Source organism: Diplotaxodon limnothrissa, linkage group LG9 (genome assembly GCF_057381915.1).
Source record: "Diplotaxodon limnothrissa isolate DT_005_m linkage group LG9, D_limnothrissa_male_GT1.1, whole genome shotgun sequence".
NCBI lineage: Eukaryota > Metazoa > Chordata > Actinopteri > Cichliformes > Cichlidae > Diplotaxodon > Diplotaxodon limnothrissa.
In genome coordinates, this window is record NC_140604.1 from 16,096,032 (window position 1) to 16,109,134 (window position 13,103).

The 13,103-nt window shown below is 44.8% G+C and overlaps 1 protein-coding gene and 1 non-coding gene across 2 annotated transcripts; one reads left to right on the forward strand and one right to left on the reverse strand.

Annotated features, from left to right (window-relative positions):
- Positions 1-678: 678 nt before the first annotated feature.
- LOC146625370 (uncharacterized) lies at positions 679-5,120 on the forward strand. Its single transcript, XM_085362167.1, has 2 exons — positions 679-1,896; positions 5,022-5,120. Exons 1-2 carry the CDS (start codon positions 679-681, stop codon positions 5,118-5,120), a joined length of 1,317 nt encoding a protein of 438 aa, XP_085218293.1.
- Positions 5,121-11,888: 6,768 nt separating this feature from the next.
- LOC146625371 (U6 spliceosomal RNA) lies at positions 11,889-11,996 on the reverse strand. The gene has a single exon (XR_014906529.1). It is a non-coding gene; the product is annotated as a U6 spliceosomal RNA (small nuclear RNA).
- Between the last annotated feature and the right edge of the window lie 1,107 nt (positions 11,997-13,103).

A 13,103-nucleotide genomic window follows, 5' to 3' on the forward strand; every position in this document is an offset into this window, starting at 1 on the left:
CCATGTGGGCCCAGTATTCTTAGTTTTCGTGTATTTTTGTATTTTGTTCTTTATTTAGGCCATGCTTCCTGGGTTGATCTGTTACGTTGTTCCTTATGTGTTTTCCCTTCGTGACTCTTACCCCCTGTGTGCCCCTCTGTGTATTTATGAGCCCTCGTCTCTCTTTGTGCTTTATTCTATGTTTTCCCCAGCCCGTTATGTCTGCGTTCTCCCCGTGCTCTCTCTCCTCCTGTTTGAACCTCTGTGTACTTCCTGCTTTACTTTGCCCATCTCCCATCAGTGTTACGTTCACTCCTGCCGTGTCTTGTTATGATTATCAGTGTCACCTGTGTTCCCCGTGTGCATCCACTTCCCCTGATCATCCCTCATGTGTATTTAGTCTCTGTGTTTCGTACAGTCTGTGTCGCGTCGTCTGTGTTCCCACCCTCCGTGTTTCCATGCCCGGTCTATTGTATTCCAAGTCATAGCCTTACCTTAGTTTATTCCCAGTTTAGGTTTCTGTTTAGTTATTGCTCTTGTGCTGCCCTTATTCTGGTTTGCTTCTGTTGTATTCATCAGCCACAATAAAAGGCTCGCTTTTGTTTAAGTCCACTTCCTTATCACTCGTGTCTGCACCTGAGTCCTCCACGCACTCTCCACTCGGTCCGTCACAGCGGACCGTGACAGTACGACGCGACCATGTCGGACTCAGCGGACATTTCGGAGGAGGTGGGAGAGGAGCTGAACAGGCTCTGCCGCGTTATGGATCGCATCATCGGATGCACGGATCCGAGAGTGGTTTCCACGGGATTGGCGGCCGTGGACGCCATTATGTTGCGGGAGCCGCGGTTGCGACAGCTCCCCCGCCTCGTCGAGGCATTTGACTCCCTGAGCCCCCTGAAGGAGGAGCTTCGTGCCCGTGCGCTGGCCCAGAGGGTCCTGGATGCCGCCTCAGCACCCACACCTCCACCCCGTAAACGGGTGTCGGCGCCGCTGCCTCATGAGCCAGAGGCTGCGACAGGGGGAACGCTGAGGCCCACTTCCACTCAGCCATCGCCTCACCGTGGATCGGCTTCCTCGTTTCCGCCACCGTCATGCTGCACTAACCGGCACACGGAGGCGGTGGAGGCCATAGACTTCGGGGACGATGAGCGTCAGCAGGTGTTACGGGCTTATCGGGAGGACGAGCTCCGGTGGAAACCCTGGCTCATCCCAGAGGAGGAACTCTCACCTGCTGCACCGCCTACCAGCCGCTCGCCGTCTCCAACCCGCTCAGACTTCGCTTCCCCTGCCTCGCCGTTAGCGAGGATATGGGCAGAGGAGGATGTTGCCGCTACGCCACCCTCTGCAGTGGTGGCATCAGCGCCCATCGCGCCAGCTACCAGAAGGGGGCGGCGCCGGCGCCGCCGTTGCACCGCACTAACTCCGGTGAGTGACTGCGTTTTTGCGCCTCACGTCCCTTCTATGAAGCAGAGTGAGATGAGTGTTGATTTGCCGGGACCGGAGACTATAACGGAATTGGGCTCCAGAGCTGAAAGAACTGTGTGTAACTGTTTTGAAGGAGCACACAACGAAACCACAGACCATGTTCTTGTCACTGTAGAATCCAGGGCTTTTTCTAGTGTTGCTCCCATAGCCGCACCACATGGAGCAAAGGTTCATGAGACAGCGAAAGGGATTCACACGTCGACTGTACAGTCTGCTTCTGAGCCTGCTAGGAATGGCGTGAGCTTTCTCTCCGCCTCAGACTGTTATCTACTGCAGCAAACTCGTACAGCCGAGACGGAGTGTTACCCCCGCGTGCAGATCGTAGTGGAGTCTAGTTCCGTATTCCCTGATGGTGGGATTGCAGACAGTGCTCAAGACCAAATGCACAGGAACGTGAGCTCTGATGCTACTGCTTCTCAGTCGCAGACTGTTAGGCCAGCCATAAGCACGCCTGCCTCTTTATGTGACTCTGAATCCAGCTACGGACTTATGTGCAATCCTACCATGAACTATTGTGTTGACAATACCGACAGGGAGTTGGCATCTACTACTCGAGTTACCGAAAGTGTTCATGACCTGAGAAATTATGTTTTCAAAGCTTGTCATGCTAACAGTGTTCTATGTGCTGCCTCACCAGTCGCTTCTGAGCTTAAGACTCTCCCCAGGGCCTCCTCAGATGCCACGTCAGCTGGAGGGTCCGAGGGGCCCGTTCAGCCTCCCGTCTCCGCTGGAGGGTCCGAGGGGCCCGTTCAGCCTCATGCCACGTCAGCTAGGGGGCCCGAGGAGCCCGTCCAGTCCCACGCCACGTCAGCTGGAGGGTCCGAGGGGCCCGTTCAGCCTCCTGTCTCCGCTGGAGGGTCCGAGGGGCCCGTTCAGCCTCCTGTCTCCGCTGGAGGGTCCGAGGGGCCCGTTCAGCAACCTTCCTCGTCAGCTGGGGGTTCTGGAGAACCGCACCAGCCTCATGCCACGTCAGCTGGAGGGTCCGAGGGGCCCGTTCAGCCTTCTGTCTCCGCTGGAGGGTCCGAGGGGCCCGTTCAGCCTCCTGTCTCAGCTGGAGGGCCCGAGGAGCCCGTCCGGCCTCACGCCTCGTCTGCTGGAGGGCCCGAGGAGCCCGTCCAGCACCATGCCACATCAGCTGGAGGGCCCGAGGAGCCCATCCAGCCACCTTCTGCTACGCCTGGTCCAGCCTGTGCTTCGTCTGCTGCAGCTCCGGCCTGTGCTTCGTCAGCTGCAGCTCCGGCCTGTGCTTCGTCAGCTGCAGCTCCGGCCTGTGCTTCGTCAGCTGCAGCCTCAGAGTCTTCGTCTGCTGCAGCCTCAGAGTCTTCGTCTGCTGCAGCCTCAGAGTCTTCGTCTGCTGCAGCCTCAGAGTCTTCGTCTGCTGCAGCCTCAGCCTGTGCTTCGTCTGCTGCAGCCTCAGCCTGTGCTTCGCCTGGTCCTGTGCCCACCGGGCCTCGGCCAGTACGCCTGACACTGGAGAGCCGCCGCCGCTGCCTTGCGCGCTGCCGGCCCCCTGAACTGCTTCGCCGCCGCCGCTGCCTTGCGCGCTGCCGGCCCCCTGAACTGCTTCGCCGCCGCCGCTGCCTTGCGCGCGGTCGGCCTCCGGATCTGTTCTGTCACCGTGGCCACCTTTCCCGTGGCCGGCCTCCGGAACGGTTGGACTGGACTTTTGTGTTGTCGCCTCTCGGGTTGGCCTTCGGGCCTCTTTGGACATTCGCCTTCCTGTTCTGGACTCTTTTGTGTATTTGTGGACTCAGTTTTGTTCTCGTGCTCCTTGTTTTTGGTTCGTTTTGTTCCCTCCGTCCTGGTCCCCCGCCTCCCGCCCTGGGTGGGGTGTTTTCTGTTTCGCTTGTGTTTTGTTTCTCGGGTTTGGGCTGTCGGGAGCCAGCCCTTTAGGGGGGGGTGGTGTCATGGTCCTGGGCCATGTGGGCCCAGTATTCTTAGTTTTCGTGTATTTTTGTATTTTGTTCTTTATTTAGGCCATGCTTCCTGGGTTGATCTGTTACGTTGTTCCTTATGTGTTTTCCCTTCGTGACTCTTACCCCCTGTGTGCCCCTCTGTGTATTTATGAGCCCTCGTCTCTCTTTGTGCTTTATTCTATGTTTTCCCCAGCCCGTTATGTCTGCGTTCTCCCCGTGCTCTCTCTCCTCCTGTTTGAACCTCTGTGTACTTCCTGCTTTACTTTGCCCATCTCCCATCAGTGTTACGTTCACTCCTGCCGTGTCTTGTTATGATTATCAGTGTCACCTGTGTTCCCCGTGTGCATCCACTTCCCCTGATCATCCCTCATGTGTATTTAGTCTCTGTGTTTCGTACAGTCTGTGTCGCGTCGTCTGTGTTCCCACCCTCCGTGTTTCCATGCCCGGTCTATTGTATTCCAAGTCATAGCCTTACCTTAGTTTATTCCCAGTTTAGGTTTCTGTTTAGTTATTGCTCTTGTGCTGCCCTTATTCTGGTTTGCTTCTGTTGTATTCATCAGCCACAATAAAAGGCTCGCTTTTGTTTAAGTCCACTTCCTTATCACTCGTGTCTGCACCTGAGTCCTCCACGCACTCTCCACTCGGTCCGTCACAGCGGACCGTGACATAAAATGCAAGAACGTGGAACATAAAATCAGCCTTTATGTGTGACCGTTTTACTAACATACACCTCGAATAATGTGAACTTTTTCCTCCTAACTTTTCATTGTTTGAAAACAGCAGCCTTATTAGGCAGTTTGAGGCACGATACGCATTGATATCTTCCGTTTTGGACACATTATGCACAGATGGATGGGACGGGCACCCATCCTTGTGTGCTGTAAAACTGTCCAGTATAAACAAAATTCCTAGTGAGCCGAATGTGGGTGTAATATGCTGAAGCAATTTGCAGTTTGTCTTGTATATAAACTGTTTGCGATTTCAGACTTTCTCTAGGAAATGAAAATGCTACCTTTTCTCTCGTTTGAATCCTTTGAAGACTAGAGAGCAAAGGGTAATCACACCTTCACTGAGACCAACTGAACCCAGCGCTGTGCAGATGTAGTTAGTGACAAGATGGACTCAGGCAAAACTAAAAATGCGGACACGCTGTCAAGTCTTCAGTCTGCTGTGTGGCAGAAATTCCAATTAAGGAAGGAAACCGCAGCAAATCGTGTGACAACACAAGAACTGCAAGGAAGCTAGAGTCTTGCCGTGTAGGTAACAAAGGCAACATGCTGCACTATGCACAGCACTTTATAATGAAACTTCAGCTACAGCTGTATGGTTAAATGCTACATTTGAGTCTTTAATTTTGTGTGACAGTATTTAAAAATGTGGCTGTTTGTAGATGGTGTTTTTTTCAGCCTTATTAATTTAATTGATTTATGAGGGAAGCTAACAGGCCACACATCCTTGTTGTCCTTAAAAGCATAATTTGTACACAAAGTCAATAAACACAAAGTCTGAGCACTCATTATCATAAGGGATTGTTTTTACACTTAGACTATGTGAAAAAGATGTTGTAAGTCCATTCTAGAGAAAATGTTTGGGTGGATATTCATTTTTCTTCTTCTACTTTTCTGTCCTCTGACTCAGCTTGGCACTCAAAGCGAGACCCATAAACCTCCTGCCCTGTCCCACATCACCTTCCCGATCCACATCCTATTGGTAGACGCCAGAGGAGGTGGGCCATGAGGGAGGGGCTGGCAAGACAGCACTGCCTTGGGCAATGTGCAATCAAGTTGGCATCCTAGAGTAACCTTTTAAAATGCAAGTGTGGTACTGAGAAGCCAGCATCACAGAGACAGATTTCAGGATGAGCGCTTATCTTTTCAGCAACAACACCCAGTGTGCCAGAATTCTGTGCTAAGCAGTACAGTGAACCAGCGAAAGGTCACGCACAGTCATATGCAAAACGCAGCTGCCTCCTTCCTATACGTACAGCAAAAGAGCAGTGAAATGCATACAATATTAAACAACTCGCGAGTGAGAGAAATGCAATTTCAAGAGACATATCTGATCGATTTTTCTGCGAAATATCCCGGATCTTGTGAAGTGTTATTGCCTTCATATCATTTTGTGGATGTATTCATAAACATCCCACCAGCAGATAGTGGTTTGCTCAGCAGAAATAAGTGACAGATAAATGAATCACGCTATGGCCTAGCAAGGACACTGTCCCCAAGTTCACCCTCAACCAAAAGCTGCTGACTAAGGATTCCCCCCCGTACAGGCGCTAATATTCTTGATCATTTATTTTGGCGATATACAAACGCTGTGAAATAACAAAATGTTTTATGCATTCAGTTGCTATGAGCAACATTATTTTTGCTGTGCTCTTTACTGATAAATATTCCATTACAGAGATAAGGGAGCAGTATGGAGAGCAACAGCATACAAAGAAATCTATATGCAATTTATTTTGTTTTCCTTCGGGGTTTTTTAGACCTCTAAGCTACTGCATATTACATTCACAGACTCAGGTTTGCCAGAAAACAATGCAAGTCCACACATTGCCCAGTTCACTGAAATAAGTGCGTGTTATCGTCAGTGCTTGCAAGCAGCAGCTCAACAATGAGTTGGAAACACGCGGATCGCTTCACATTGCAATGTTGTTTTCAGATTTTGCGAATCATGCATTTTTTATATCTTGATAGTAGAAAGCTGATCTTGAAAGGGACTGACAAGAGTGAAAACACTTATCTGAGAAAGCAGGGCAATACCCAATACTCAAACGGATGTTCTACTATCTGTACAAAGTATTATTCTTAGAAAAGGGTGGTCTCTGATGTTCTCCAGGCGTTGCACCTTGCAGTGTAATGGAATAAATGCCCATATCTTTGGACTGTAAAAAATGAGATTGGAACCGTGCAACTGTAATCCTAAGCACAGGGAGGCTTTCAGTGTAATCAATCTCCAAAAAGGCTTTTAATGGAATCAATGGAGAGAAAGGGGATTGATTTCTACACAGTATACTGCCATTTTTAGATATTCACTCTGTCAAAACTCTCTTTGGTGGACTGAAAACTTCCAACCAGCGATATAGGCTAATTGCATATTGAGCAAAGCAGTCCATTTGTTAAGTGGCACACTTTTTCTTGGTGACCATTAAGTTAAAGAAAAACCATATTGCAGTGTGGAAATATAACACTGAGCTATGATCGCAATAACTAAAAAAAAAAAGGCCTCAGTTGTATTCCTGCCTCATATGGACATCCACAAGTGGAATATTTTTCTCTGGCTCCTGACAAAATAAGATCTCTACCAGCTGAAAATGCTCTGCCAGATTCACCCTGCAAGTTAAATTACTATTGACATCACAGGAACAATGCTGGGAAGCACTTGGGAAATATTGGTCTGCAAAATGCATGAAATGCATGTAGGGGAGTGCACACACTACACATGCTTACAATGATACAGTGTCTCTAGACCTGTAATTTTTCTGTTTATATGTGTTTTGCTTTTACACAGTTTAGAGTAGCTAAAATCAAGGAAATTAAATCTTAAATTGATATATTAGACAACATACAGTGCTGTAAAAAATATTTCCCCCCCTTTCCTGATTTCTTAGTCTTGTACATGTTTTTCACACTTATATTTGTCAACTAAACATATTTTAATTGTAGCATGGGATATACTTTTTAAAAGATGATTTCCTTTATTATGGGAAAAAAGCCACCCAAACCAACCTGGCGCTATGTGAAAAAGTAATTGCCCCTTATTCCTGATAATTGGTTGCATCACGCTTGGCAGCATAAATCTGTAATCAAGTCTTTGAAAACTTCGGAAAAAGTCGATTTTTGTCTCGTCAGTTCACAGAATATTTTCCAAAAATTGTTGGGGATCATCAAAATGAGTTTTGGCAAATGTGAGATGAGACTTTGGGTTGTCTTTGGTTAGCAGTGAATTTTTGCCTTGGAACTCTACTAAAGATGACATTTTCCCACCAGTCTCTTTCTTATTGTTGAATCATGAACTCTGACCTTAACTGAAGCCTCAGGCCTGCAGTTCTTTAGATGTTGTTCTGGGTTCTTTTGTGGCCTCCTGGGTGAGTTGTGCACTGAATTTTTGGTAGGTTGGCCACTCATGAGAAGGTTCACCATTAATAGTTTTCTCTATTTGTGGATCTCATGCCTCTCACTGTTGTTTGCTGGAATTTCTTTCTCAGCTGTGTCTTTAGATTGTGGCATGATTCAGTTTGTCACACAGCTTCTATTTAAGCAATTACTTGATTCAGCTGGTCTGACAGTAACCAGAGCTGGGTGTGCCTAATGAAATTGAACTCAGCTTTCCAAAAAGACATGAGGTTAATTACAATTTATTGATGGTTTAAAAAAAATGGGGGGCATATATTTTTCCATATAAGACCAGGTGGGTGTGGATAGATTTTTTCCCCTTAATAAATGATGTTGTATTTACCTGACCTGTGCATCTTCATTCTGTCTTCCTCCACTAACCCCAACTGGCTGTGGCAGATGGCCACCCCTCCCTGAGCCTGGTTCTGCTGCAGGTTTCTTTGTTTTTCTTGCTCATAGGGGGTCGTATGACTGTTGGGTTTTTTTCTGTTCTCTTTGTATTATTGTAGGGTCTTTACCTTAACATATAACGTGCCTTGAGGCAACTGTTGTTGTCATTTAGTGCTATATAAATAAAACTGAATTCAACTGAATTAAATCACTTGGGTTATCTTTGTCTGACATTAAAAATTAGTCTCATGATCTGAAACAGTGTAGTTTGGCCAATATACAAAAAACCCAATAAAGTCATGAAGGGGGCAAATACTTTTTTATAGGACTTTGTATAATGTGTATAATGGAGGCATTAATAGGCAGAGGCACAACACTCGCTGAATAATAAATAGAAAGCTATAGGAGAATTCTGTAATGACTAAGATGGCAAATGTCCTCCCGTTTCCCAGAAAGACCAAAGAGACACACATTAATCCATTGTGTTATTACGCTGATGAAAGTATGAGACATATGGTGGCAGGCACATTTCCTTGTCACAGCAGTAAATATGTAGCTAAGTTAACCTTTTGTTAATCTTCTTCCTAGGCTTCCTACATCCATATTCTTAATTGTCATGGCACTCCTTCAGTGTTTTAGTGGAATGAGCTAGGGACACAGATTGCACTGGAACTCAGGACTGAGTCATAAATGAAACTGTTAAACTGAAACTTTGCATATGCAGTGGAAGTTTAACATGCCAGGAAATAAAAGGATTTTTAAATCTGATTTGAAGCAAAGTCAAAACTTTTGTGCACTTCGTTGTCAGATTTGAATGGTGATTAATTATGATTGTTAGTCTGAAAGAACTGCCTGGAATGAGTTATTAAGGTGACTGCTGAGTGGCACTTTGTTAATGAAAGGTTAAGTGTGAGTGTTAAATCTTTTTACAAGGAAATCTCACAACAGTACACCACATATACAGTTAGTTCCATGAGTATTTGACAGTTTTGCACTTTTCCCTTTGTACAACACTGCAGTGCTTGAAATCAAACAATCAAGATGTGATTGAAGTGCAGACTTTCAGCCTTAATTCAAGGGGTTTAACAAAAGTATTGCACTGTTTAGTAATTAGAGTCATTTTTATACATAACTCTCTATTTTCAGAGGCTCAAATGTAATTGCTCAGTTCACTCACAAGCAGTTTCATGGCCAGCCGACGCCTGCGCCCTTTCTTTTTTTCCCAGTGACAAATAAAACAGACAAAAGACCTGTAAATGATTCCAACTGTTGAATGTGAAATTCATAACTTTTACCATAACTCTCATTATGAGGTCCAAAGAGATGTTTATGCAAGTGACGGAGGACATCATTAAGCTGGAAAACAAAAACAAACCTAAAAGAACAAAAGGAGGCAGTTATATCAGCATTTTTATGTTAAAATCTCCACATATTTGAGGCCATATTGTGGAAATATAAGTGAAACTATATCAAGGTAACATCTCACAATTCTTTTTTGACAACTGCAGTCAATAGAAAGTACCCCCCCCCCCCCCCCCCCCCCACACACACACACACACTCACACACACACTCACACACACACGCTGGCAAGTGAGACTCCACAGATTCTTTAGTTGTTGGCATAGAAACTGAACACGGACCGTTCAGGTTAAAGGGTAATTCCACTTTATCTTAGCTTTGGAAAAGTCACTCCCAAGCTCTTAAGACAGTTATGCCTTTTCTAGTACAAAAATGCTTTTATCTTCCATCTACACAGAAAATACGAAGTTTTTGACCTTTGATTACACCTGTCAGAAAGTTCCACTGCCGGCAGTGTGCCTATTGTATAATTAACCCTTTCCACCCTCGAGTTCCCTGAGCTGGGACAAGGCCATATCAGTTATTTAAACAGAGTCTGCTGACATTTTCGAAGGTTGCTAAGTGTGGCACCTTTAGTGAAGAGGCTGTTTAAATTACTGCGGCTAAAAGGGGTGTGCGATTGTTCTGTTTCATTCCTGATCCATCACATTTTGTAGAGTTACGAGGGAGAATTTTCAGAACTGTTTCTGCTTTTCCTCTTCAGTTTACTGTTCTGATTAGAAAAAAATAAAATATTTATTTTTGACAATCCTTGTACATGATAGGGACAGAAAGACTCCCTGTGTTTCATCATTTGTGTTGTACAGGCTGATACAGCCTGATACAACCACACCAGTTAGACTCTGAAATCTTCATTATCCACATCTAAAATATGTCTATTTCACACACCCTCATTTAGTTCTAGGGTTTTACTTAACAGAATATAACAAAGTCTGAAAGACAAGACAGTTGCCATTGTTCCCAGGAATGAACATCCCAGCAAATTCACCCTAAGGTCAGACTGTGTAATCCTCAGAGAAACTGCAAAACCCCCCAATAGTTACATTTCAAACTCTGCAGGCCTCAGTTAGCATGTTAAATTTTCAAGTTCATGACAGTACAATTAGAAAAAGACTGAACAAGTATGGCTTGTTTGGAAGGGTTGCCAGGAGAAAGGCCCCTTTCTCTAAAAAGAACATGACAGCACAGCTTAGGTTTACAAAATTGCATCTGACCAAACCACATGACTGTTGGAACAATGTCCTTTGGGCAGGTGACATCACATTGGAGATGTGATCTCATCACTCAGTCGACCATCAACTACCCCATATACCAAAGTGTTCTAGGGTTAAATGGGTTAAATGTGAGCCCAAACTGGGTCAAGCAACAGGAATATGATGTCAGCCACATCAGCAAATTTACAATAGAACAGCTGAAAAAAAGAAAAAGATTTAAGGTCTTTAAATACCTCAACCTGACTGATAATAGCTGAAGAGAGCTGGGCATAAATCAATGACCTCAATGAACTGAAGCAACATTGTGAGGAGTTCCTTACAATTCCTCCACAATCATTATTTAAAGTTGGTGGTTCTCCAAGTTTTTCAGTCATTGCTTCTGCATTCTGGCTTTTTTCTTTGTTAAATAAATAATGACATCAAGTCTGATGTTCTGATTCGTCAAAGCCTAGATTTGATGGAGTGCATTTTCTTTTTCTTTATCATGACTGTCCTTATCAGTTTCGCTGCCCGTAGTCCAAATTGTGGAATCAGTTAACGGTTCCATTTAAAAAAAAAAACTGATTGCATTTGTGTTTTTTTTTTCTAGTAGTGATATCTATCCCAAAAACTAGGATTGAGGTGTTTGTTCATCTGACATTTAATGTTTGACTAAAGTCAGCGGCTATTTTGGAACACCATCAAAACAATTACTGGGCACAGTTAGGCACACCCAAGCAACTTTGCAGCAAATGGGTTCAACAATAAAAGAATGCAAGAAAATCATGTGACATGGTGTCAGTAAACTGCAGACAGCAGGCAAATGTTTACCAACCCAGCCGGTCTGTGATCCCTTTATGCCAAAGGATAGCGCAGGGACCAGGGAGGCAAATTGACTAGAGAAGCAAATTATCTAACAGTGCTGAGTCCATCTTTCTGTGGACAGAGTACTCAATGCTATTTAGGGGGGAGTTCATATTTCACTTGTGAGTGGAGAAGTGACCAAACCTGATACCTGAATTTCATTTGGAGGAAATGGGTGGAATTTCAAGGGGAACGATAAAACTCATCTGAAGTTGTAAATGCAAAGGCGTGAGTTTCAGACAGACAGTGTGTGCATCTCTCTGTGACACGTTCACACAGCTGTCACGCCGGATCTTATTTTTCTTCTCTCTGCCCTGCCTCTCCCCACACCTCTTTTGTTCTCTGTCACTTTACTGTGTAGGTGTTTGTCAGAAGCCGTGACAAGTTGAGCATCAAATGAAGTTGACAGATTGTTGACATCTTCACTCAAAGTGTGCTTGGATTAAATGCTCTCGACAAGGACTGCTGTTTTATTTCTCGGCTGAGGTCTGATGAATTATGAAACAGCCATAGTTGTGTGTCAGGCCCTGTGCCAGGATGACACATGGTGATCATGTTAGCCCTTCATTGGTTGCAACGCATTCTCTCCATGTAAGTTACGAATTTGCGTGTCATCCTTGCGCAGGGGCCATGCTAATCTTCTCTGTATCGTATCCAATTTAGCGTACGCGCTTGCCGAAGCAAGCACATGTAAGTTACTACGCTCGCTCATGTCCACTGTCGAGCTGCTGCATCACAAGAGAGGAGTGTCTGAGGAGCGAAGTCTTTGAACAGATACCCTGAAACAATCATTTTTATTCATAAACACTGGACAATGTTTGTTCATATTAAGAAAACCCATAAAAGGAATGTTTCAGAAGTAAGCCTCTGGGTTGTTTGCTTTAGCTTTCTTCATTTTTTAAAAACATTTTTTTTAAGTAGTTTTCCCACCACCTTTAGTTACGAATTCTCTTGCAGTGATGTCCATATGGTAGAATCATACGCCACATTTTCAGGGTTTGTATACAGAGTGGATCACACTTCCTTCAAGCTCACCAAACACATTCCCTACCTGCTGAGCACAGACTTCTTAAGGCTTTGATCATCAGAAGCCTCCCCCACCCCAGCTACTCACACAAACATGCACACATTTCTAAACAGACACAGAGACTTTGGGCTGTTATGGAAGCTTGCTCAAAAAGTATCCCAGAAGCTATTATTTTGTTTAAACATTACACCCGGAGCAACTCACCTGCAGGTCAGGAACCTGTAGGATGTTTTTTTCTTTTTTCTTTTGTTTTTCTTTTTTTTTTACTTAATAGATTATAAAAAGGTGCTTCTATTTACTGTTGTGGATGTGACATTCATATATCAAACCCTAATCCAGTCTAGCCCTCATCCTGCAATGGCTGCAACTGATCTCATGGCCAGGATGATGAAACCATCCCAAACAGGAAGGCTTTTTATCTTTACCTTCACTGCAAAAACAAATACATATAGTTTCACTTTCACTAATATTGGTTTATAATTTTGCATTTATATCCCGTGCTCCTGCAAATTTATGGAAGCAGAGAAAAGCCTTTGCTTGCAGTTATTTTTATAAAGCCATTATCTCAAGATCACAGGTTAATTTTTTCTTGCTTCTTGTTATCTTGTGGAAACAAAAGAGAAAACACAAATGCCAGCGTGCACAGATAGCAGCTTGTATATTGTATCAACTGATTTAGGCTTGATCAGTAGCCATTACCGATCAGCACATCAGACTGCACTTCAAAATAACAGGTCTAAAAAGGGCCAATATTGCATTGTCTTTCTG

What these genes read in the sequence shown, in the direction of transcription:
- LOC146625370 (XM_085362167.1), top strand. Translation starts at nt 679, where the DNA reads ATGTCGGACTCAGCGGACATTTCGGAGGAGGTGGGAGAGGAGCTGAAC. An exon ending in CTGCTTCTCAGTCGCAGACT is followed by an intron (nt 1,897 to 5,021) that starts GTTAGGCCAGCC and finishes CCTCTGACTCAG; the next exon opens with CTTGGCACTCAAAGCGAGAC.